This window comes from Canis lupus, chromosome 7, assembly GCF_011100685.1.
Source record: "Canis lupus familiaris isolate Mischka breed German Shepherd chromosome 7, alternate assembly UU_Cfam_GSD_1.0, whole genome shotgun sequence".
Classification (NCBI taxonomy): Eukaryota; Metazoa; Chordata; class Mammalia; order Carnivora; family Canidae; genus Canis; species Canis lupus.
Window position 1 is genome coordinate 38581634 of NC_049228.1, and position 26364 is coordinate 38607997.

General features: G+C 45.3%; 2 protein-coding genes across 5 annotated transcripts in view; one reads left to right on the forward strand and one right to left on the reverse strand.

Annotated features, from left to right (window-relative positions):
• LIN9 (lin-9 DREAM MuvB core complex component) overlaps window positions 1–16491 on the forward strand; it is a 79224-nt gene extending 62733 nt beyond the window's left edge. For all 4 annotated transcript variants that reach the window (XM_038542814.1, XM_038542815.1, XM_038542816.1 and 1 more), the window contains 4 exons: window positions 10259–10384; window positions 14678–14857; window positions 15002–15099; window positions 15813–16491. In XM_038542814.1, coding sequence (XP_038398742.1) covers window positions 10259–10384; window positions 14678–14857; window positions 15002–15099; window positions 15813–15918 — 510 coding nt within the window. In that variant the 3' untranslated portion in view covers window positions 15919–16491. The remainder of the gene's footprint in view (window positions 1–10258; window positions 10385–14677; window positions 14858–15001; window positions 15100–15812) is intronic.
• Window positions 16492–20620: 4129 nt separating this feature from the next.
• Window positions 20621–23948, reverse strand: MIXL1 (Mix paired-like homeobox). The gene is made up of 3 exons (XM_038541801.1): window positions 23826–23948; window positions 22775–22993; window positions 20621–21790 (listed from the first exon to the last, which is right to left on the reverse strand). The coding sequence occupies exons 1-3, from the start codon at window positions 23946–23948 to the stop codon at window positions 21485–21487; spliced, it is 648 nt and encodes a 215-aa protein (XP_038397729.1). The 3' UTR covers window positions 20621–21484.
• Window positions 23949–26364: the final 2416 nt, after the last annotated feature.

A 26364-nucleotide genomic window follows, 5' to 3' on the forward strand; every position in this document is an offset into this window, starting at 1 on the left:
TATCTTCACACAGCTGTTACTCATCCTATTTTCTGTATTACTTATAAATTGGAAATTTTACGGAGTATTTCAGGGACAAATACAAATTATTCAATTTGGACAGCCCAGGTGGCTCAGTGGTTTAGCACCCCTTTCAGCCCAGGGAGTGGTCCTGGAGACCCAAGATCGAGTCCCACATCCGGCTCCCTGCATGGAGCCTACTTCTCCCTCTGCCTATGTCTCTGCTTCTCTCTCTTTCTCTCTCTGTCTCTCATGAATAAATAAATAAAATCTTTAAAAAATTATTCAATTTAATTCCTTCTTTGCAGAAGAATTCCAGATATAATGTGAGATTTTATTTTTTAATACCTTGAGACCTAATATTTTAAAAAACTTTCAGAAATACAGTAGTTCTTTCAGATTTATGAATTATAAGTTTTCTGGGTATATATTCCATTTATTCCTTATGACTTTTTTCCTTATTTTTCTATGAAGCTTCAGGTTAATGACATGAAACTAACTGAACGTTTACATGGCTAACCCCTCGTGTATTTAGCAACAAGGAGGAGTAATTTTATCTACCTTATCCCCATCTAGCCTCTGCCCTAACATATATGTAATTTAATTTAATTTGATTTTGAAGCTGAAAACTAATTTATATTCTATTTTTACCAAATGTCCTGATTAGTTTACTGTTTCTCACCTCAAAGGACTGGACATATTATTTTGTTCAAAGTTTATTTTCTTATGGAATTTACAAAAATAAATAAAATATTGGTCTGATAAAGTCTCCTTTAAATTTGGAAAGCTTGTTTATCTCATACTTTACTCAGGAAAAGCAAACTAAAACCAAAGTAGTCAAACTATGAAATCAGATGTTCAAACTTTCTATTTGTAAAGTGAAAGGGAAAAATTACTTTATATTAAAATGTTTAGTCACTTTTATAATCCAACAAGGACAAATTTCTCAGTCATACACCTGAGAAATTTTTATGGAGTTTATTGAAAGTTAAAGCTTTGAGCAACCTGTTGTAAGTCAAATTATATAGTATATTAAAATCAGTGAAAATGTGAGTTTATTCATTTCAAAATGCCCTTTCTATTTTGAATATCTTAAAATACACATACAGAATGTTCACAGATTAATAGAGCATATGGAATTTATTAAAATAGGTTTGAATTGCTTCAGCACTATATAAAAGCAGATATTAAACCAATCATCTCTAATAATTACTTTCTCACTTGAAAATGTGTCTTGTCATACCTGGAGATTAGTAATAATTCAAGAGGAGGAGGGATCTATCCCCGAGAATTCTGTCTCAATTAACCATGTTTAAAATCTCATATTAGGGTTCTCTGGGTAATAGACCTCTGTGCTTCTTCCTCTGTCCTGTCCTGTTGTAAGTTGGTTTTCTTGCCCAAAATATGTTGTCAGAATTATCCTTGTCATGTTTTTAGTCGTCTTTTATTTGGATCTCTGCAGGAACCTGCTTACTAGTAAACCAGTCTTCAAAATAGAGTCCATTTTGTATGTTACGCTCAACCTGTACGTGGCAGTCTAAAACAGACTGGTTGATTATAGGAGTATTGGTAGGAAAGCATGTTCAATTATAGTAAATATTTAAAAGGCCAGGTTTCTTTTTTTATAACAGCTTTTTATTTTTTTAAGATTTATTTATTTGTTCGAGAGAGTGATCAGGAAGAGGAAAACAAGCAGATTCCCTGCTGAGTGGGGACCCCAATGCGAGGCTCAGTCTCAGTACCCTGAGATCACGACCTGAGCCAAAAATCAAAAGTCAGATGCCCCTATAACAGCTTTATTGAGACATTGGTCATATTCATTTGTCATGAATAAATAAATAAAAATCTTTTTAAAAAAAAAATCTTTTTTAAAAATTTAAAGATTTTATTTATTCATGAGAGACACACAGAGAGAGAGGCAGAGACACAGGCAGAGGGAGAAGCAGGCATCATACAGAGAGCCTGATGTGGGACTCAATTCAGGGTCTCCAGGATCACACCCTGGGTTGCAGGCAGCGCTAAACCGCTGCGCCACTGGGGCTGCCCTAATAAGAAAATTTTTAATGTGATTTACCATGTTAAGAGTGTAAAGAGAATCCACAAGAGCATCTCAGTAGTTGCAAAAAAAAATAAAAAAAATAAAAAAATTACATAATTAAGCATCCCTTCCTGGTGGAATAATAAATACTCTTATCAAACTAGGAATAATTAAGATCAAGATCCCTTAATCTAAAAAAAAAAAAAAAAAAAAAAAGATCCCTTAATCTGACAGGGAATATTTACCAGGCTACTTATAGCAAATGTTATACTTACTAGTGAAGTGTTAAAAAATTTCTCTTTAGGGACACATGACTGTAGAGCATGTGACTCTTGATCTCAGAGTTGTGAGTTCAAGTCCCGTATTGGGCATACAGCTTATTTAAAAACATTTTTTTTCTCTTTAAAAATGAAAATGAGATATGAAAGCCTACTATCACAATTGCTATTCAGTAGTATAGTGGAGATTCTAGTCAGTGTAATAAAGCAAAAAATTTATAAAGATTGGAAAGGAAGAAATAAAACCAATTTGTTTTATTCACTGATGATGTATTTGTATACCTAGAAAATCTGAAAGAATCTTCAGATAAATTATTAGAATTAGTGAGTTTAACAAAATTGCTAGATTAAAGATTAGTTTTTTTAAAAAGCAGTTATGTTTCCATATATCAGTAATAAGTAGTTAGAAAATGAGATTTCAAAAATACCATTTAAATATATACCTTGGGGGCAGGGAAGCCCAGGTGGCTCAGCGGTTTAGTGCCACCTTCAGCCCAGGGTATGATACTGGAGACCTGGGATCGAGTCCCACATCCAGCTTCCTGCATGGAGCCTGCTTCTCCCTCTGCCTGTGTCCCTGCTTCTCTCACTCTCTCTCTGTGTCTCTCATGAATAAATAAAATATTTTTTAAAAAATATAAATAAATAAATATATACCTTGGGACATCTGGGTGGCTCAGTGGTTGAGCATCTGCCTTTGGCTCAGGGCCTGATCTTGGAGTCCCAGGATCAAGTTCCGCATTGGGTTCCCTGCATGGAGCCTGCTTCTCCCTCTGCCTGCGTCTCTGCCTCTCTCTGTGTCTCTCATGAATAAATAAATAAATAAATTTTTCTAAAAAGTAAAGAAAAAATAAATATATACCTTGATGTAAATCTAACATGTATTAAACTTCTATATAGAAAACTAAAAAAAAAAAAAAAAAAAAAAAAAACCTAAAATGTTGAAAGAAATTAAAGAAGACTTAAATAAAAAGATATATTCATGACTTCAGGCATAGTGTTGCAAAGGTGTCCATTTTCCCCAATTTATCTATAGGTGATTGAATGTAATCTCAGAGTCCTAATCCATCTGTGCACATACACATGCATGTGTGAAGTTTGTGCAAATTGACAAGCTGATTCTAAAATGTATGTGGAACTACAAAGAGCTAGGATCTCCAAGGTTTTTTTTTTTTTTTTAATTTACTTATTCATGAGAGACACAGAGAGAGAGGCAGAGACATAGGCAGAGGGAGAAGCAGGCTCCATGCAGGGAGCCCGATACGGAACTCGATTCCAGGACCACAGGATCATGCCCTTAGCCAAAGGTAGATGCTCAACTGCTGAGCCACCCAGGCGCCCCCAAGGTATTCTTAAAGAAGAGCAAGGTGGAATGACTTATTGTCCTGGAGATTGGTACTATTACAAAGCTAGAGCATTCATGTGTGTGCTGCTGGCACAACATAGGCACATAGCCCATGGAACAGAATAGAGATCCCAGGAAGAGACATTCACATGTGTGGACACTTGTTCAATGACAAAAGTAGTTCTTCAGAGTAATGAGGAAAGAAAGGTTTTTGAAATAATGGTGCTGTGCTCGCTTCAGCAGCATACTGAAATAATGGTACTGAGTCAACTGGGTATCAATATAGCAGGGGTGGGGTCCCTGCCTCACTTGAAAAATGACCAGTATTACATTTTTTTAAGATTATATATTTTTAAAGTAATGTCTACATCCAACATGAGGTTCAAACTCACAACCTTGAGATCAAGAGTTGCATGCCCCTCTGAATGAGCCACCTAGGAACCCCAAAAATTATTGGTATTTTAGATCTAAATGTGAAAGCCAAAATGTAAAACTTCTAGAAGATAATATAGGAGAATATTAGGACCTTAGGGTAGAAGTCTTTAAATGAGATCAATAGAGTATAGAACACAATAACCATAGAGGAAAAGATTGATACATTGAACTATATTGAAATTATGAACCTCTGTTCATGAAAAAAATACAACTATAAGAAAATAAAAGGCAAACCACAGAATGGAAAGAAATGCTTACAGCACATATAATTGACCGAAAGCTTACATCTAGAATATATAAAGAACTGTAAGTCAATAGGAAAAAGATAGGCAGGGGCGCCTGGGTGGCTCAGTGGTTGGGTGACTGCCTTCGGCTCAGGGTGTGATCCCAGGGTGTCAGGATCAAGTCCTGCATCAGGCTCCCCATTAGGAGCCTGCTTCTCCCTCTGCCTGTGTCTCTGCCTCTGTGTTTCTCATGAATAAACAAATAAAATCTTAAAAGAAAAAGATAAGCAACCTAATAGAAAACAGGAAAGAGAATTAAAGAGATACTTTTTATTTTTTTATTTTTTTTTAATTTTTATTTATTTATGATAGTCATACAGAGAGAGAGAGAGAGAGAGAGAGAGAGGCAGACACATAGGCAGAGAGAGAAGCAGGCTCCATGCACCGGGAGCCCGACGTGGGACTCGATCCCGGGTCTCCAGGATCGCGCCCTGGGCCAAAGGCAGGCGCCAAACCGCTGCGCCACCCAGGGATCCCAAGAGATACTTTTTAAAAAGAGGATATTCAGATGTACAAAGAAATTGTGATAAGGTACCCAGCCTCATTAATAATAGAGAAAATGCAGATTAATACCACAAAGAGATATCACTCAAACCCTCTAAAAGTGGCTAATATTCAAACACTTAAAATATCAAAGATTGGAACATTTGTGAAGCAGCCAGAACTTTCTTATTCCATCACTTTGGGAAACTCTTTGGCTCTATCTACTAAAATTAAACATGTTGGGTACCTGAGTACAAAATGTCCTAGCAGCACTGTTCATATTAGCCAAGAACTAACTACATGCAGTCCTATTGCCCAACAACAAATGGAGCCAGTAGAATAACTGAATATTTCTACAAAAGAATACTATACCACAATGAACGAACTAAATGGATACACACGACCATGTGGATGAATTCCACAGTGTTAATTGAAAGAAGTGAGGAAGAAAAGTATATACTATATAATTACATTTTGCATTAATTTCAAAAGTCAAACTATGATGTTTGATATCAAAGTACGGTTGCTTTGGAGAGAAAAGAGAAAAATTTGTAAGGTGACACATGGGGGCTTCTGAAGGGTTAGCAGGGTTCTTTTGATATGGGTAGATTTTCCCCATGACTTCCCCAACTTTGTTGAGGTATAATTGGTGCACAGTAAACTGTATATTTTTAAAATGTATGGTTTGATCAGATATATGTGTGTGTCCATATACACATACACACCCATGAAACCATCACCACAGACTAGATTACAAGTATTTCTGCTTTCTCCCCTCCTCACCAGATTTCCCCAAGCCCTTTATAATCTATTCCTCCATCTATTCCAGGCTCCCAGCAACCACTGATCTGCCTGCTGTCATCACAGATTAGTTTACATTTTGTAGAATTGCACATAAATGGAATCATACTGTATATATGCTTTTTTGCCTGTCATCTTTTTTTTTTAAGGATTGTATTTATGTCTTTGTTAATGAGAGACCGAGAGAGAGGGAGAGGCAGAGACATAGGCAGAGGGAGAAGCAGGTTCCATGCAGGGAGCCTGATGTGGGACTCGATCCCAGGATTCTGGGATCACACCCTGAGCCAAAGGCAAACGCTCAACCACTGAGCTACCCAGGTGTCCCTTTTGCCTGTCATCTTTCATTTGGTATAACGATTTGGATTCATCCACTTAGTTGTGTGTCCCACAGTTCATGCAACATACCATAATTCTTTTTTATTGCTGAGCAGTAGTACCACATCATATGGACGTACCACAAAATCCATTTACCTGTTGAGGGACATTTGGATTGTTTACATTTTTTAGCTATTACAAAGAAAATTGGACATTTGTGTGCAAGGCTTTACATGGACAGATGATTTCATTTCTCTTAGATCATATGGTACATGAAGGTGTTTAACTTTTTAAGAACCATTGGTTTTGGGGTTTGTTTGGGTTTTTTTTAGATTTTATTTATTTGAGAGTGAGAGAGAGAGCACAAGCAAGGTGAGGGGCAGAGGACTAGCATACAAAATCTATACAGAACTTATCAAATTTAACACCCAAAGAACAAATTATCCAGTCAAGAAATGGGCAGAAGACATGAACAGACAGTTCTTCAAAGAGGACAGAAAATGGCCAACAGACACATGAAAAAATGCTCAACATCACTTGCATCAGGGAAGTACAAATCAAAACCACAATGAGATACCACCTCACATCAGTCAGAATGGCTACCATGAACAAGTCAGGAAACAACAGGTGTTGGCAAGAATGCAGAGAAGTGGGGACACTCTTCTGCTGTTGGTAGGAATGCAAGCTGGTGCAGCCAATCTGGAAAACATTGCAGAGGTTCCTCAAAAAGTTGAAAATAGAACTACCCTATGACTCAGCAATTGTACTACTGGGTATTTACCTCAAAGATACAGATGCAGTGATTTGAAGGGCCATGTGCATCCCAATATTTATAGCAGCAATGTCCACCATAGCCAAACTATGGAAAGAGCTCAATGTCCATCAATGTATGAATGGATAAAGATGTGATACACACACACACACACACACACACAATGGAATACTAAGCCATCAAAAAAAAAAAAAAATCTTGCCATTTGCAATGACATGGATGGAACTAGGGGATATTATACTAAGTAAAGTAAGTCAGAGAAAGGCAATTATCTTATGATCTCACTGATAATGTGGAGTTAAAGAAACAAAACAGGATCTTAGGGGAAGAGAGGAAAAAATAAGATGAAATCAGGGAGACAAACCATAAGAGACTTTTAATCATAGGAAACAAACTGAGGGTCTCTGGAAGGGGGAGTGGTGACAGGACAGGGTCACTGGGGGATGGACGTTAAGGAGGGCACATGATGTAATGAACAGTGGGTGTTCTAGAAGACTGATGAATCACTGAATTCTACCTCTGAAACCAATAATATGTTATATGTTAATTAATTGAATTTAAATAATTTTTTTTTTTTAATTAGGCTACTGGCACAACATGGAGCTTGAACTCATGACCTTGAGATCAAGAGTCGCATGCTTTATGGGCTGAGCCAGCCAGGCGCCCCTGTGTACATTTTGATATATATATATAGTCCTCATATGTCTTTATTTAAGTACCTCATATATATGTTGAAGACAGAAATTAAGGATCGAGGCCTTTAACACCTTGTAGTGAATTCTGTGCAAAAACATACGGAGCCTTAGAGCCTTAGGGCACCTGGGGGGGTACAGTTGGTTAAGCGTCCGACTCTTGGTTTCAGTTCAGGTTGTGATCACAGGGTCATGGAATCAAGCCTCCTGTCAGACTCCATGCTCCAGAGTCTGAGACTCCCCTCTCCCTCTGCCCCTAGCCCCCACACTTGTTCTCTCTCTCTCTCTCTCTCTCTCTCTGAAATAAATAAATCTTAGGGGGAAAAAAGATACAGAGCCTTTAATAATTTTGATTTTGATTAACTAGTTCTGAATTTGCCAAAATATATACTTATCTTTAAGAAGGGGAAAAAAAAAAAGAAGGAAATAGGTCGGGATGCCTGGGTGGCTCAGCAGTTGAGCATCTGCCTTTGGCTCAGGGCGTGATCCCAGGGTTCCAGGATCAAGTCCCACATCGGGCTCCCTGTGAGGAGCCTGCTTCTCTCTCTGCCTATGTCTCTGCCTTCTGTCTGTATCTCTCATGGATAAATAAATAAAATCTAAAAAAGAAAAACTTCTTTAAAAAATAAAAAAAAAAGGGACTAGGTCAAGTGTTTGGTGAAACTATGTCATGGGTAAATCCCCAAGCCAACCCAAGGAGATGAAGTTAAATATACTGTGTCCTCTTTATCCTAGCATTTTTATTAAAGACTGGCTGTTCATTGGGACACCTGGGTGGCTCAACGGTTGAGCATCTGCCTTTGGCTCAGGGCATGATCCCAGGGCTCCAGGACGGAGTCCCACATCAGGCTTCCTCCATGGAGCCTGCTTCTCCCTCTGCCTATGTCTCTGCCTCTCTCTGTTGATAGATGATAGATAGATAGATAGATAGATAGACAGATAGATAGATAGATAGATAGATAGATAAAAATATTTTTATAATACTGGCTGTTCAAATAGTACTGTGGGCTTAACTGAACAAATCTGAAGCTTAGGAAGGGGAAACCGTTTAGGAGGCACCAGTGGTAAACTGAGTCAGACGCCTTTATGTGATTCCAGGGTCAGCCCTGGAGTGTGCCCCTACCCTGCTCTTCCAGCAGGATTCTGACCCACACAGTCTGCCTTGGGATCCTGCATGCTTACCACTTACTGGGATGCATGGGCCTCAGATTCCTCCATATATAAAACGGGGATAAGTACAGCCCCCTTCCTATGGGTTTGTTGTGAAGTCAGTGAGATCCCGTTAAACATCTAGAACAGTGTCTGACACATCGATCTCCAGTCCCTATATGCGTGTTAGCCATCTCCATCTTCATCATCAACACATTATTGACGGTGTGTGTTGGTAAACAACTCATCAGCTTCCTTCCGCCTCCGTTTTGTCTTCCGTCAAATGACAGGGTTGAGTGGATGATCGCTGAGGCTTGTGTCAGCTCACACCATTATAATTGTGTGATGTGTACCACCTGTAAGTGGCTTCTGGGCCGCTCCCTGTCCTTCACTGTGCTGCCCAGATGGAGCGGTTGTGCCTCCCAGGGACAGGAGGGGCTGCTTCTGGGAAACCCTCTGGAGGAGAAGAGGTGACTGCATGTGGCCTGACTGGAGCATCTTGTTGCAGCATCTGCACTGGGGTGGGATGGGTAGTGTATTTATTGGAGCCACTGTGGAGCAAGGAGGGGTGATGGGACCAAAGTCCACCAAGGCCCGCACTTACTGATGGCAAGCACATCAGAGTGATGGCCATGGTGATAAGAGTTAACACTTACTGAGCATTCTCTGTGTGGGCAGGTGCTGTCCTCTTAGGTTGGTATTCTCATTACCCCCTTTTTACAGATGAGAAAATTGAGCACAGGAAGTTAGGGAGCTTGCTTATGGCCACACAGCTAGAAGGTGGCAGAGTTAGGAGTTGAACCTCCGTTTGTGATTCTTGCACCCATGCGCTTAACCATTACACTACACGCAGTCGATTCCAGGCAGGGAGTAATGCAGTTTCAATAACTAGACTACTTCAGATGAGTATATTCAGGCTTTTACGTTCTGTTTTGAAAAATGGCAAGCTTATGAGAAAGTTGGAAGACTCCTGTAAGGAAAAAGTATGCAGATTCAACACTTCTGCATGTAACCTCTTTCTCTAGTGATCTCCTTTAGGAAAAAGTAAATGGCAGACATTGTGATGCTCCTAAGGATGTCTCCTAAATGACAATAATACTGTTGTCACACACAAGAAGTAGAACATTGAGTACAGATTATTTTGAGTACAGATAATTTTTTTTTTTTTTTTTTTTTTTATGATAGTCACAGAGAGAGAGAGAGGCAGAGACACAGGCAGAGGGAGAAGCAGGCTCCATGCACCGGGAGCCCGACGTGGGATTCGATCCTGGGTCTCCAGGATCGCGCCCTGGGCCAAAGGCAGGCGCTAAACCGCTGCGCCACCCAGGGATCCCGAGTACAGATAATTTTAATAAACTTCTGTTTGTTTTGGACATATCAGATCTGTTAGATCATTGAAAGTGCCCTGCTGAAAAAAAAAAATCCTTATGAGGGGCACCTGGGCAGCTCAGCACTTAAGCATCAAACTCTTGATTTCAGCACAGGTCATGCTCTCAGGGTCGTGAGATCAAGCCCTGAGCTGGGCTCCTTGCTGACGTCTGTTTAGGATTCTCCCTCTACCACTTCCCCTTCTGTATGCTCTCTCTCTTACTCTCTCTCTTGTTCTCACTCTCACTCTCTCAAAAAAAAATCCTTCTCAAAATCTGACTTATTTTTTTTCTTATAGAAATCCTATTCCATGCCCATTGGCATTGAATTTCAGCGGAGATATGCAACGATTGTTCTGGAGTTGGAGCAACTCAACAAAGACCTCAACAAAGTTTTGCACAAAGTTCAACAATACTGCTATGAGGTAGGTGAGCTTTGCATAAAGTCCAACAGGATGGTATGAATTTCCCCTGAGGGCCTGTGCCCACCCCTCTTTTATTTGAAGCTAAATAGTTTCACATTTTAGAAAACTCAAACTAAAGCAACATCATTATAAAGTCCTTTAGTATAACCATATTTTACTACATTTTTACTCGTTACAGCATCAGCATCTGAGTGCTTTACACACAGCAAGCTCTTGACTCTGTTGACTTTTGTTTCAATTACAAATGGTATACCTCTTAAAAAAAAACTTTAGAAAAATCCAGAAAAATGATTACTCTTAAACTCTTAATTCCACTGTCCTTAAAACTGCATTTTGGTTTATTTCCCCTAGTTTTTTTTTATATATATGCCCTTTATCTCACAAAGTTATGGTCATGCTGTGTATATAATTTTGTTTCCTTCTTCTTTAGACTTTACATTAGAACTATAGATTCTTGAACTTCAAATATGTAGAGCATAGGGTTATTTGTGAATTATTAACATGTACATGAAATTATATATAGGAACGCAGTTCAATGATTTCACCTAAAATTTGATTTTCTTAAAACAAAATAAGAATTAAATGATTGCGATGAGTTTAGAATGCTCCAGCACTTGCATTTTTAGAGGTTTAATGTTTCCAGTGAGCCACCTCAATTTATGAAATGAGGCTCTTCAGCAGCTCTTTATGACTCTAGCTTCCTAGTTAAGTCCCAGAGATCTGCCACCAGCCACGTTATCAATCCACCTGTTTTGAACCGAGGGAAATGAACTGTGGTTGCCGCTAACTAAACTCTGAGGATATTTTGATCATTCCTCTACCCATCTATTATAATTTATTTTTTTTTTATTTTCCTGGTAGTTGCCACCCACATAGCAATAAGTGTTATCCTAGCAAATCGATTTCCCCCTCCAGACTAGCAACTAACCCATGAGAGACACAAACCAAGCAATCTAAGACAGCACATAACAAAGCTGATGACACATGTAGAAATGGGCTGCTCATCAATCTTTTTGTGTAATTGCAGTATACACACAAGGCCTGTTGTGATAGGCTCATTTTCCAATGAAGTAAAATGACTTAATTTTTACAAAGCTCTTGGGGAAGTACAATATTGATTTTATTTTTTAAAGATTTATTAATTTGAGAAAGAGCATACATGCATAAGCAGGGGTGGGGAGGGGGAAAGAGGGAGAGAGAATCCCAAGGAGACTCCCTCCTAAGCATGGAGCCTAATACAGGGCTCGATCCCACAACCCTGAGATCACAATCTGAGCCAAAACCAAGAGTCAGATGCTTAACTGACTGAGCCACCCAGGTGCCCCTACAATACTGATTTTAAAATAAAAGCAGGGATCCCGGGTGGCTCAATGGTTTGGAGCCTGCCTTCGGCCCAGAGTGTGATCCTGGAGTCTGGGATCAAGTCCCACATCGGGCTCCCTGCATGGAGCCTGCTTCTCCCTCTGCCTGTGTCTCTGCCTCTCTCTCTCTGTGTCTCTCATGAATAAATAAATAAAATCTTTAAAAATAAATAAATAAATAAATAAATGCAGAGAATTCTATGATTAAGCAGTTCTGTTCCTAATATATATATCAAATATGTATGTGAACTTGTATTTACCAAAAGATATGCATTAGAATGTTCATAGCCCCTAAAAACAATTCGAATTTTTTTTTGAAGTATTAGAGACAAGGTTATTCATTGCAGCATTCCTGGAAATTGCCAAATATTAGGAAAAACATAAATGCCCATACATAGAGAATTGGCTGAATATCTTAGGGTACGTTCACACCATGGAGTGCCTTGCTGCTGTAAGAATGAACGAGGAAGCTCTCTCTATTTCCTGATACGGAGTGATTTCCAGGATATATTAAGTACAAAGGTATATATTTTAAGTGTTACCTTTGGAGAAAAGAGAAATATGTAAAAATAAAATTAACACATAACTGCTTAGGTTTTTGAGAATGAACACAGGAAGGATAAACTAGAACTAACTTGGGGGTGGGGCAGCTATTGGGGAGTGAGGGGGAGTGACATTTCTCTGAGTGTGTATTTCCTCAACAAATACAGATGAACTCTAAAATGGAATATAAGTAGAAATAAATGAACCCAACTCTGTGTCAGAGGAATGACATAAACACTAAAGGAGACAAAAATGAATCCAAATGACCTAAACTTAGTATTTTTAGACCTTTAGTCTGAGGGTAAATCGAACTTTAAATAAACATTGACCTCTGGTTAGTAAGGTTTTTGCTCCTGGTGATGTGGAATCACAGTCCTGAAACTCTGCATTCCAGGATGGAGCAAATGAGAAACTAAGTATATTGTGGACCAGGGAGGTCTGCTCTCTCGCCTCTGGAGGAGGCAGCTCTGAAGAAGGGGAGACTACGACGAACCCCGTGGTGTTGGCTCAGAATAGGAGACTTGGTCTGACTCCAAGATTCATTTTCTTTCTGGGACACAGATACAAGTGTGTATGTATGTGTATAGGCACATGCCGAGAGAGCCCAGAAGCACACACCCTGATGGCAGTGAGCACCCCCAACACCCCATCTTGGCTTTCAAATGCTGCTCTCCAATAAAAGGAAGCAGAGCTTGAAAAAGCGACTGATCCCAGAGCCTGAGCAGAGAAGGTTGAGGAACCCCAGGCCATGTTGCTGTGCCCCCAGGTTAAGGTAATGTGTCCAGTGGAACCAGCTAGACAGAGTGGGTCCCCACTGACTAGATCTGGGGCATTGTGGGCTTCAGCATAAGTAAGTATGCTTGGAGATGACAGCCTTTTGAATAAAGTAAGAATCCATGAGTCCTTACTAACATTCACTAAGTAACCAGTGAACTTTTAAGGAAAACTTCTTAGGGTAAAATATCAGCTAGTAACTGTAGAAGGAATGATAGGAGTGAGACAAAGGGCATCTGGGAGCCATCACCCTAATAACCAGTAACATCAAGACCCATGGTAACCTAGCAGATAAATGTGTGATGGCAAGGAGCCTCCAAATCTTTCTTCACAAGTGCTTACTCATTACAAAGGGGAGGATCCTGTTCAGGTTGGGGAGGTGGATCTGGCCAGCACCTGACTGGCTCAACCACGTGGTAAGAGGTAGCACTGCCCATATCGGGGCAGATCGACATCAGGTGCCTCCTGACCATGATGCCCTGAGCAAGAACTCAGCATCACTCTTAACAGTGTTCCTCCCCAAAAATGTATAACTTCAGTGTAATCATGAGGAAACACACACCCATGTTGAGGGACAGCATACAACATAACTGACTGGTACTCTTCCAAAATATCAGGGTCACAAAAGAGGAACTGTTCCAGAATAAACAAATCTACAGAGACATGGCAACCAGATGTTTTCATGAGGGAGAGCTATGTGTAGGACACTGTTGGGATGGATGATGGAACGTGCATGTGCCCTGTTAGGAGATGGTCTTCGGGCACCTGGTGGACTCAGGTGGTGAAGTGTCTGTCTTTGGTTCAGGTTATGATCCTAGGGTCCTAGGATCAAGTGCCGCATAGGGCTCATTGCTCAGCAGGGAGTCTGCTTCTCCCTCTCCCTCTCTCTTCCCTTCCCCGCTTATGCTCTCTTTCTCTCTGCCAAATAAGTTTTTTTTTTTAAGATTTTATTTATTAATTCATGAGAGAGAGAGAGAGAGAGGCAGAGACACAGAAAGAGGGAGAAGCAGGCTCTATGCAGGGAGCCCAACACGGGACTCGATCCCAGGACCCCAGGATCACACCCTGGGCCGAAGGCAGATGCTAAACCACTGAGCCACCCAGGGATCCCCTAAATAAATTTAAAAAAAAAAGAATATGGTCTTCTATTAGTGATAAATTTCCCGATTGTGACAGTTGCCCTGTGGTTATGTGAGAGAATATCCTTGTACTTAGGAAATGGAAGCTGGAGTAATTTAGGGGTAAAGAGGCTCAGTGTTTGGAGCTTATTCTCAAAGAGCCTAGGGGAAGACATTATATCTATGACACGGAGGGAGAGCAAATACTGCCACACAGAATAAACCATAATCAGTGAATCTGGATAAAAGGTTTCAAGATACTTTTGTTCTGTTCCTTTTTAGAAGTTTGAAATTATATCAAAATTAAAGGTTGCCAAAAATATAAAACAAATCAAGAAAACTGTTGGAGAAAATCACTTCTAAGGTCGGGTGAGGCCCATTTTCATTATAAGTGCTAGTTTCATAACAATCCACAACCAAGAAAACAAGGCACAAACACACAGAAAACATTCTGGCCTTATGAATGTACATCTGATGGTCGAATCCTCTGTTTCCAGCTTGCTCCAGACCAGGGCCTGCAGCCTGCAGACCAGCCCACAGACATGAGACGGAGGTGTGAGGAGGAAGCACAGGAGATTGTCCGGCATGCCAACTCCTCCACTGGACAGCCCTGTGTTGAGAACGAAAATCTGACAGATTTAATCTCCAGGCTTACCGCTATTTTATTACAAATTAAGGTACATCTCAGAGAAAAGGTTTTCTTAGTTTCAACACCTACACAAACTAATTTGTTGCTAAACAATTTTAATACACAGATTGTATTGGGTGTGTCTGTATTTGAACTATAATTTAACTAAATTTTGAACTATTTCTTCCTTCAGTGTCTGGCAGAAGGAGGAGACCTGAATTCCTTCGAGTTCAAATCACTTACAGATTCATTAAATGATATCAAGAGTACGATAGATGCTTCTAATATCAGGTAATTGGTCAGGTGGACCCTAATCATTTCTAGAAGTTCATGGTGATTTTCAGTACAAGTTTTAAGAATTAGGCATATTTGTGAAGCATTCATATAATTTTTATCCTGTAAGGAAATTACAAGAGAGCTCTTCAGTTATATCCCATCTATAGACAGAGATTTCACACCGATTTTGTTTATGTTTGGGTTTGGGTTGGAGGTTCCGCTGAGTAGTTTCCCCAGTCTGAGAGCGAGCCTTCCCCTGCCCACACTCCCACGGTTCCTTTGCCCCTTCCAGTGTGTGTGTGTGTGTGTGTGTGTGTGTGTGTGTGTGTGTGTGTATATATATATATATATATATATATATATATATTTTTTTTTTTTTTTTTTTTTTTTTTTTAATTCATGAGAAACACTCAGAGAGAGAGGCAGAGACACAGACAGAGGAGAAGCAGGCTCCATGCAGGAAGCCTGATGTGGGACTCGATCCCGGGACTCCAGGATCACACCCTGGGCTGAAGGCAGGCACCAAACTGCTGAGCCACCCAGGGATGCCCTCCAGCAGCTCTTCCCATCGCCACTGTTGCAGACTGGGAACTGATGGGATGGGAGCTTTCGTCCTTCCTTGGGATCATTATCTTAGCTGGGCTTGGGACTAAAACTCAGCTCTTCCTTTTTAAAAAGTATTTTCCTAACATAGTGAAATAAAGCAGTTAACCATGTGCCTTTTTCAGTTGCTTTCAGAATAATGTGGAAATCCATGTTGCCCACATTCAGAGTGGCCTGAGCCAGATGGGAAACCTGCATGCCTTTGCAGCCAATGACACCAACAGGGACTGAGCCGACTTCATGGCTCCAGCAGCATAAGACGCTGTTCTTCCTTCACACAGGCTTCCAACACCAAATAACCCAAGTGCTGGGAAACAGATAAGGCATTTAACATACTGTACTGCTTCTTAAACCAGCGTTGCTGACCAGCATTCTATTTATTTTCCTTTTATTACTCGGCTGCAGTAGCATTGCTTACGTTACATGTTTATTAGCAAGTATTTTTAAACTGAACATGTCTGAACGTAATACACTTTCATGGAAGAGTGTGCTGACCCTTTTCTGAACGTGCATGAATTCAGGCCGACAGGCGCAGATAGCAGCTTCAGGGGAGAACATGCAGAAACGCGGTCTTCTTGCATGTCTGTGGCACGGTGTGGAAGCTCTGACCAGATGACAGCTCAGGCTCCCTCAGCTCGTCACTCTCTGTCTTTGAAAGAGGTCACCCTCGAGAGATGGCACGTCCACCCTTGGAGGAAGCCACTGGAATATAGCTGGGAAGTATGGACTTAAGTATACATGATGGGTACTTGCGGTATGACATGGGTCTAGAGATCATTTTATAATAATAAATATTTTAATTTATCATAATTTATAAAAGAAACCTTTGTTGTTTGTCTTTTGAAAGAAAATGAAGGAGCAGGAAAAAAATGACTTGCAAAATGCTAAATTTCAGCAAGTGGATTTGGCATGACTTTCCCGTCAATTCAGGGCAAAAAGTGCTATTGTTATGAGATTTATTTAAAAGACTGATAACACACTATTTTCATATTTTGTTTATTTGCACAACTTTTGAACCAGATGACTGGTTAAAATCCAACCATACACAATTTATAAAGTCAAAAGATTTTATAAGGAAAACAAATATAATAACCAGTGCTGTGAAATGCAGAAAAAAAAGGTTTGTATTTGGTTGTGGGGTTTTTTGTTGTTTTTGGTTTTTTAAAGGAAAAACCCTGCCTAAAATGTTAATCTTGTAAAAAGTGTGTATTTGGAATTTTCTTTGTTTTAATATAGAATATTATAAAGTCAAACTATAATAAAATTGTTTTCAGATTTGGAGTTTAAGATATAGCTGTAGAAGTGGCTTTGATTCTTTTAGATGTCTCATAAGATGGGACTTTTTATATGTTAATGTATAATAAAACTAAAACAAGATTATTTTCCATTTGAAATTTTTGTATAGTTTAAAAATGCTTCCATATTCTTTGTTGGTATGGTGCCACTGCAAAACTTTAGTGCAGAGTTTATATTTAGCTAAACTGTTATGTTAATTAAGAAATGCATAAATCCTTTATTCTTAATATTTGTAATTCTAAATAAATTGATCTATGAAAAGTAATATTGACTACCATTTTCATTTGATTAATACAAGTCGGTAAGTATCCCTTCAATTTAAAAAAATTTAAGGGGGGCACCTGGGTGGCCCAGTGGTTGAACGTCTGCTTTTGGCTCAGGTCATGATCCCGGAGTCCCATAATGGAGTCCCACATCAGGGTTCCTGCAAGGAGCCTACTTCTCCCTCTGCCTATGTCTCTGCTTCTCTGTGTCTCTCATGAATAAATAAATAAAACCCTTTTTTTTTTTAAAGATTTTATTTATTTATTCAGAGAGAGGCAGAGACCCAGGCAGAGGGAGACGAGGCTCCACACAGGGAGCCTGATATGGGAGTCGATCTCAGGACCCTGGGATTATGACCTGAGCCGAAGGCAGATGCTCAACCTCTGAGCCACCCAGCTCCCTAAATAAATATTTTAAGGAACTGTGATTTCCACAGATTGATTACCAAGTCATTTTGAATTATAATATCATCCAATATGATTAAGGGAGAGGTCCTTCCATCTCTACAAATCTCTGAAAAAACACTTAGGCCAGCTCTTGGCTTACTGTAGACCTAGTGAGAGGCTGCTAGAATTATGTCAACACTTTTCACTTTTTGGGTCAATTTCTTAAGGCTGACTCATCACATTTAAATTCTGCCTCATTTTAAATACACATCACCCAGCTCTGCTCACGCCTTTCAGGACCACCGTGCATTGGTGGCTAGAACTGTACCCAAGAATGTATTTGAATTTTATTTCTGTTCAGGGAAGAAGAAATCTATATTGCTCAAACCAGTCATTTTGGGGCAGCCGTACGTTCATCTGAACAATGCTGCTGCCACTCAGCACATTTCGCGAGCTCTAGGGACCTCTCCAGGCCATACCAGCAAACAAGCTAGCACACCACATGCTGCTGTGTAGGTTTGGTTCTGAATTACCTTCGGTGAGTTCCCAACACCAGACTCACTCGCTAGTGTTGAGAATCTACCCAAAGATTTGCCTATTAAATTCTTTCTCCTGAATTCACGTACTTTCTGAGCCAATGGCACTAGTTCTCCCTCTCCGCCCAGCCCCAGGCACCCCCCACCTGGTCAGCGGTGCCCCTCCCTTCTCTGCAGCACACACTCTGCCCCCTCCACTGCAGCCTTGAGGACTGATGGTCTTAAAATGCAGAATTGCTCATGTTCTCTCCATCTAAGGTCTTAGGCTCTCAGAGCAAATTCAGAACTAGAAAGCCACGTGTGGTCTGATGTCCCCCAACGACTTCTCTGCCCTGCTTTGTACTCCAGGACCTTTGCACCTGCAGTTCCCTCCTTACCTTGCTATCCCCTGACCATCCTGTACATAAGTTTCTCCAGGAAGCTTTCCTTCACCACGACACACCTCCAGGTCCTCATGTACCTCTCCGTGTGGCGCATGTCACATTCGCGATTTTATATTTCTTCTTTTGTCTGTGTCCTGGCCTCTCTGCTCCGTGAGGGGAGGGACCATTTCTGGCTTGGCTTACTATTTTATTTCCAAGCCCCAATAAAGTGCCTGCTTATAGGCAGCAAATGTTTGTGCAATGAACCAACAAGTTTCAAAAGAGCTCAAAGTGATGTTAGTGTCACTAGAATAAGCTGTCTTTAAGCATCCTCACTAATCCTGGTCCTGACTTAAAGGCCCAGGCAATATAGAAGGCATTATTTGCTGGTTGACACTCGGTGGACAGATCCCTAGTTTTGCGTCCTGGCTGTCACTGATCACTTGTGACTATGAACCACAAAATTTTCTTACTTTTTTTTTTTAAGATTTTATTTATTCATTCATGAATGAGAGACACAGAGAGAGAGAAAGGTAGAGACACAGGCAGGGGGAGAAGCAGGCTCCCGGCAAGGAGTCCGATGTGGGACTCGATCCCAGATCCCAGGAACATGCCCTGAGCAGAAGGCAGATGCTCAACTGCTGAGCCACCCAGGCGTCCCAAAACTTTCTTACGCTCTAAGAACATTGATAGTTCCTACCTCATACGCAGTCCCAAGAATTAAATCCAGTGCCTGTAACATTTAGCAGTTAGGGTCTCAAGAGTTCAAGAGAGGTGCAGGCTAACATTCTTGGAGGGTCCCAAAATTTTTAAAAATTAAAAATGACAAGATTTAAATATTTGTAGACTTTGGGCAGCCCGGGTGGCTCAGCGGTTTAGAGCTGCCTTTAGCTCAGGGTGTGATCCTGGAGACCCAGGATTGAGTCCCACATCGGGCTCCCTGCATGGAGCCTGCTTCTCCCTCTGCCTGTGTCTCTGCCTCTCTCTCTCTGTGTGTCTCTCATGAATAAATAAATAAAATCTATTAAAAATATATATATATTTGTAGACTCTGTAGGTGTTAGCTGGGGAAAACAACGCAATAGAAGTGAATAATATAATTCATAAGCTAATTACAAGATTTACCTTTACATGTGACCCTGAATGGACTGTAAGTTCTGGGCATCAGGTTTTCCATCTCGTGAATATGAATGTAGCCTCACATCTGGTGGGTCAAGTCCAGATTTGAAAGCAGAAGGCAGCCCTGTGACAACCTCCTGCCAGTCCTCACCCACAGACCCGAGGCTCTGAGCTCCACGTCGCTGAGTTCTGAGCTCCACATGGCAAACCGTGAGCATGTAAATAATCACAACTAATGTTTACCATCTCCTGTCTAGTTTCAGAGCGTTTCCAAGGGTACAGAGGTCAGATCTGCCACTGAAGCCTGAACTGTCTCCTGGCTACTTCTCTGAAAAGGGCAAGTCATCTGAATAACACTTACCAGGGCAACTGGCCTGTATTAATCTCCCAGACACTCTTAGGAACTCAGACTGTTCTAGCAACACCCAGACAGGAGTCCTGGCTCCACCCACGGCTCCTGCAAGCCTCCCCCTGAGTGACCCATACACCCCCGGCCACCCTATAGACAAATGGTCTCCCCAGACCCCCAGAAGTTTGAAAAACCCTCAAAACATCAAGACAAGATTTTAAGTTATCTCAGGCTTAGACACTAATTTGCATACGTTCTTTTTTGTTGTTCTCAGATGCCAATTCATCCTTTTTAAAAATATTTTATTTAAATTCAATTTGCCAACATATAGTATAACATCCAGTGTCCATCCCATCAAGTGCCCTCCTTAGGTTTGCACATTCTGAAAATACATAAAGTGAGAGAAATCTGAAACCGACACTCATGTGACACTCTTAATGAGCCCTCAGCACAGCAGCCTGATGACCCAAGGACCTCCAGCGATCCACTACATCTGCAGAGACTCTGTTCTTCCACAGTTTTCAGGGCCACGCAATGTGTGCCAAGCAATTGTGGGGTGACGTACTGCACAACGTGCAATCCAAAGGACAGAACTAATTTCAACAGAATGACAGTGAAGCATTTGTGAAAAGCATTTAATAACCCACCCAAGTTGCACCAGGTACAATGGCAAGTGCTACAGGCAGTGCTGGTGCGGCTGGAGTAAGAGGTAAGTAAGATCAGGATTAGAAGACAGTTCAGATGTGGGGTGGGGGGGTCCTTTGAGTGACTGAAGGAACCAGGTACTCATTAGGTCCCTGACAATCAGGAGGGCCGGAGACAGGCACAGCCGTGCACGAGTGACCTTGAGTTCTGCACAGCTGCCCTGATGGCTGGAGGTGTCAGGTGGTTGTCTGCAAGGGTCAGAAGGTTTTTTCAATCTGGTGGCTACTGGAGGCTACTACAGATTTCTAAAGAGAAGATGTGTGAAAAGCCAGGGGATGTCAAGGGGGCTCTTGCAATGATCTGCGTGCAGAATCACTGGAGCCGTGCTCGAGCCTAAAGATGACTGGCCACCTAGAAGAGCAGTAAGTCTCGGGGACAGGGCGTGGACGGGGTTCAAGTCAGTTCAAGGCCAGGGGGAAAGGAAGCCTGGCTGCAGTGTTCCTGTGAAGGGCGCAAGGGGTTCCGACAAAGCCCTTTGGAAAGTGAGGGCAGGACGGAAGGTGAGGGCAAGACGGTTGAAGGAGCAGGGGCGCAGATCTGGAGATGCGCGGGTCTGAAGACTGAGGGCCTGGCAGGGAGGGGGCTTCGGAGGAAGGAGAACCGGGTCCAGGCTCACGGGCTGAGGAGAGGGAGCTTCCCAGGCAAGAGACGCTGGTGAAAACCCCCACCAAGGCCAGGACGCGCGTGTCCCCAGCATGGGAGCCAGAAGGGACAGCATTCTGACATGTGTCGCCCCACTCAGTGACAGCCCCTCAGAGCTTATCCTGACCTCGCCCTGACTCAAGAGTGACCAAAGGTAGAAAAGATGTGTTCCTCCCATGAGTCCAGCTTTGAGCCAGCGTCATCGGAGAGGGGAGAATAGGTTCCGAAGCTCTGACCTTGGCTGCTGGGGTGGGAAACGCCCTCTCCAACACCGTTGGCGTCAGGCAGGCAGTTCACGTCCACTTCAAGAGGCAGCTGCGGCTTCAGACGCTTCGCTTCCGCTTCCTGAGCAGCTTGGTGGAGGAAAAGCTCGGGCCCAGAGGGGGGCTGGAAGGATTTCCCGCTCTGCCGCCTGGACTTGGCGCGCCTGTTCTGGAACCACACCTGGAAGAGGGAGAAAGAAGCTGCTAGGGGCTGGAGTCCTTCCGCCAGCTCCAGGCTCCTGAGTTCCAGTCCAACGGGCCCTGGCTCCCTGCACCAGAGCCTCAGCGTTTTCAGAAAGCACGGGGCCCACGTGGCCCAGTCTACAGGCAGGGGTTCAGGCCCCCAGGCTCGCCCTGCTTCCCCATTCCCAGGCGCAAAATGGGAAAAACCACACAGTTCTACCTGCAATGTCTGCAATGAAAAGCCGGGGGGGGGGGGGGGGGGGCAAAAGAGAAGCACTTAGAATTTGAGAATGAAATGCTTCTATGCTTGAAGATGACTGACAGGTGTTAAAGCAATTTAGAAATTCAATTTCTGGAAGTATAGCCCCTTGTCAGGTCAATCAAGAAGGCGTTTTTGCTCTGCGGACTTGACTTCTGTGGATGTTTCTGCTCACCGTCTCCCCGCCAATATTGAGGGTGTCCTCTTAAGCAGCTTCTGTGCCAACTGCGGGAGCCCACAAGCATTCCACCGGGGACGCGGGAGACAAGCCCGCTCCCGCCAGGGTTACACCGAGGACTCGTACTTAAAAGCGCGTGTGTCACAGGCCAACACGCTGCAGACTCGCGCGCAAAACGGCAGCGCGTCCACAGCAACCTGCAGGATTCCGATCTAAATCACCGGATTCTTCAAAGTGTCACCAGAAGCTCCACGTGCTTCAGGCTTTACCCCGAGAAGTCACATCCCTTCGAACCAAAATTCCAGGCCCAAGACACCCCGCCCAGGAAAGTGGCCTCGGGGGCGCAGGGGCCACTCGGAGAGTCAGTGTCCCACCACGGGAAGCCCCAACCGCACCTCACCTGTCTCTTCCCCAACAAGGTAAAAGTGCGAAAATCCTTCTCACCCTCCTGCTCGGGGTGGACTTTCGGACCCTTGCAGGGGCCCCCATGAAGCCGTACCGACCTCACGCCCTGGGCGGCCGGGGGCGGCAGGTGGGGGGCTCACCTGGATCCTGGACTCGGGCAGCAGGGTGAGCGCCGCCAGGCGCTCGCGCAGGTGGATGTCGGGGTACCTGGTCCGGCGGAACACGAGCTCCAGCAGCTGCAGCTGCTCCGCGCTGAACGACGTGCGCTTGCGGCGCTGCGAGGCCGACGGGGCGGGCGCGCCCGCGGGGCACGTGGGGGGCGCGGGGCGGGCACCCAGGAAGCCGGGGAAGGGGCCCGGGACCCGAGGCGGGGCGGCGGGGGCGGCGGGGGCGGCGGGGCCGGGCGGGGGCGCGGGGAGCGCGGGGAGGGCGGGGGCCGCCCCGAAGCCGAGCTGGTGGGACCGAGCCGCGGCCATCGCTGCGCCAGCGAGTGCGCAGCCCGAGGGGCCAGGACCCCGGGTTATAGGGCGCGGGCGAGGGAGGGGCGGCGGCGCGCTCAAAGGGCCGGGCGCGCCGAGGCCCGTGTGCCCCAGAGGGGCCGGCCCGCCCCCAGCCCCGCCAGACGCCGTGGGAACTGCCGCTTCCGCCGCCGCGCGCGGGGGAGGGGAGGCGTGAACTTAGCCCCCCCCACGGACGGCGACCCCCGCCCATCCTGCCCCGCCTCCGGCAGTGCCCCCGGCCCGCCGGCCCCGGCCTCCCCCGATCACCCCCCCCAGCGATGCCCCCGCCCCGCCGGCCCCGGCCCCCCCGATCACCCCCCCCAGCGATGCCCCCGCCCCGCCGGCCCCGGCCTCCCCCGATCACCCCCCCAGCGATGCCCCCGGCCCGCCGGCCCCGGCCTCCCCCGATCACCCCCCCCAGCGATGCCCCCGGCCCGCCGGCCCCGGCCCCCCCCAATCACCCCCCCCAGCGATGCCCCCGGCCCGCCGGCCCCGGCCCCCCCCAATCACACCCCCCACAGCGATGCCCCCGCCCCGCCGGCCCCGGCCTCCCCCCATCACCCCCCCCAGCGATGCCCCCGGCCCGCCGGCCCCGGCCTCCCCCGATCACCCCCCCCAGCGATGCCCCCGCCCCGCCCCGCCCCGCCGGCCCCAATCCACATCCCGGGCCGGCCGCCCCTCGGCGCCGCACCAGGCCGGGGCAGCGACCCAGGCCCGCGTCCGCGTCCCCGGAGGTGTTTACCGACCCGCGCACACACACCCCGCTACGTGCCAGACCCGGTACCCGGTGGTCCCGCAGGCCTCCCCGGCGCATCCCGAGTCGGGACTGGGGGTGGGAGTGGGGGGTGCGGAGGAAGAGGCCGCCGAGGGAGGCCGAGACCTAGCCTGGAGCGGGGGCGGCCCTTCTGGAGGGGCCGGAGGGTCTCCTGGGCACGGCCCGCCTGGAAGCGCCCTGGGTTACAGGCTCGGGACCTGGCCTGGGCCTCCAGCGGCGCTCGCCAAGCCCGCCTGCCGTCCGACGCCGCGGGCGGGCGGTCAGGGAGGCCCCGGCGCCAGACCCTCCCCGCCGCCGGTGCGCAGGATGCCCCTGGCTTCCCTTAGTGGGTCCTGCCTGCGAACTGCTCCACGCAGGGGAGGAGCCCGGCTTCCTGCTCCCAGAACCGCAGCCCCGACTTCGCCAGGACTCTGCAAGGTGGCTATCCTTTGGGAGGGGCCTTCAGGCACTGTCCCTGCCTGGCTACCCATTCTGGGATGCTGTGAGGCCCCCCGGGACGGCCTGGGGTGTTGTCGTCCTGCGTGGGCTTTCCTAGCATCCGAGCAGAAAGCCTGCTGCGGCCAGAAGCTCTGTGCCTGATTCTCTCTCGGGGGCCAGGGGGAGGGGGGTGGGGATGGGGGGCCAGGAGTGTGACAGGGGTGCCAGGGGCTGGGTGTCAAACCCTGAGACTCTAACAGTCAGCCCAGCCGGTCCCCAGCCTGCTCCTCTATCTTCACCCCCATCCCCTCCCCTCCTTTTCCTTTGCGGGATCATTGCAGTCTTCAGGCAGAGGGCATAAGGGGTGAGAGGTCAGACCCCCTGTTTTACTATGCTCACTCATTCTTTCATTAACCCAAACCCCGTTTTTTAAAAAAGGTGGGTTTTTTTTTTTGTTTATTTGAGAGAAGAATGAGAAAGAGAGCATGAGCAGGGGGAGGGAGAGGGGACAGAGGGAGAAGCAGACTCTCCACCAAGCAGAGAGCCCCACACAGGGGTCCATCCCGGGACTCTGAGATCTGACCTGAGCCCAAGGCCGACAACTAACCAAGAGAGCCATCCAGGCGTCCCATCTGAGAACATTTATGAAGCATCCCTGTGTGAGGCATATGTTCCTATGAAGCAGGTATTCCCATCCCAATTTTACGGATCAGGAATAGTTTGACAATTCAGACAAGACTCCTGTGCTCACCGCTCAGTCCCCCTGCACCTTAGGAAGGAGGGCAAACCCCCCCCCTCCAGTCTCCAGGGTTGTCTTGCAGGCTCATTGGGTTCATCAGAGTCCCAGTCGCAGGCAGTGGTGATGGAGCCAGATCCCTGCAGACCCCAGTTCCCTAGCTGTGGCTAAGCTACTGGGACCAGAAGACCAGCCTCTGTCCAAGGCAGAGCTTTGCTGCCACTTGAGGTCTAACAGCGGAGGGGATCCAGCAAGCGAGAAACAGCCTCGGTCAGGAGCCACAGGAAGTTTCTGGCTCTGTGGACACCCCCTAGTCCTGCATCCCAGCCCTGTTCCTCTGTGGCACTTGCTCCCTGTGGGGCCCCACAGGCCTGAAGGTGGACCTTCCCAGAGGAACCAGCAGTCTGGTCATGGGTGGAACAGGGGATGGCTGGATGGAGCAACCTGCATATGCAGCCTTTTCTGCATTTTTAACTGGCAGTAAGAGGTGCCAGCACTTAGGCTGCGGCCTGCTCCTCCTGCAGACCCAGCCAACAAGTGTTTTCCTTCCTGACTTTTCTGGGGAGCTTGTGGTATCATAATCCTCCATATTGCAATAAGATTTCAGCCTTTCCCCTTCTCTCTTCCTTTTGCTCTAAATGAAGTTTTAATTGTGTGCTTGTATATACCTAAGGAGCCACCTTGGTGGGAATACAGTGGAAACCCAGGATTGAAACTGGGAGTGAGCAATAGGAGAGGGAGGCTTCCTTTTACACTCCTTGGTGCTGCTTTCTTATTATTATTTTTTAAGATTTTGTTTATTTATTCATGAGACACAGAGTGAGAGAGAGAGAGGCAGAGACACAGGCAGAAAGAGAAGCAGGCTCCATGCGAGGAGCCCAATGTGGGGCTCGATCCTGGGACTCCAAGATCACACCCTGGGCCAAAGGCAGGCACTAAACCGCTGAGCCACCCAGAGATCCCTTTCTTATGATTTTTAAATTATATGCAGATGACTATATGCAAAGTGATATTCTGAGTTGGGTCCTTTTTTTTTTCCTGGATTTTATTTATTTATTCATGAGAGACACAGAGAGAGAGAGGCAGAGACATAGGCAGAGGGAGAGGCAGGTTCCATGCAGGGAGCCTGATGTGGGACTCGATCACATCCTGAGGCGAAGGCAGGTGCTCAACCGCTGAGCTACCCAGGCATCCCCCCGCCCCTTTTTTTAAGTAAAGTCTACACCCAACGGGGCTGGAACTCAAAACCCCAAGATCCAGAGTCACATGTTCTACCCATTGAGCTGGCAAAGCGTCTTGGGT

Coding starts and splice junctions, on each gene's coding strand:
- MIXL1 (XM_038541801.1), bottom strand. CDS start 23,948: ATGCGCCGGGGAGGCCTGCGGGACCACCGGGTACCGGGTCTGGCACGT. Junction 22,994..23,825: donor TGGGTCGCTGCCCCGGCCTG/GTGCGGCGCCGA, acceptor CCGCCTCGGGTC/CCGGGCCCCTTCCCCGGCTT. Junction 21,791..22,774: donor TGCCCGAGTCCAGGATCCAG/GTGAGCCCCCCA, acceptor TCCCTCTTCCAG/GTGTGGTTCCAGAACAGGCG.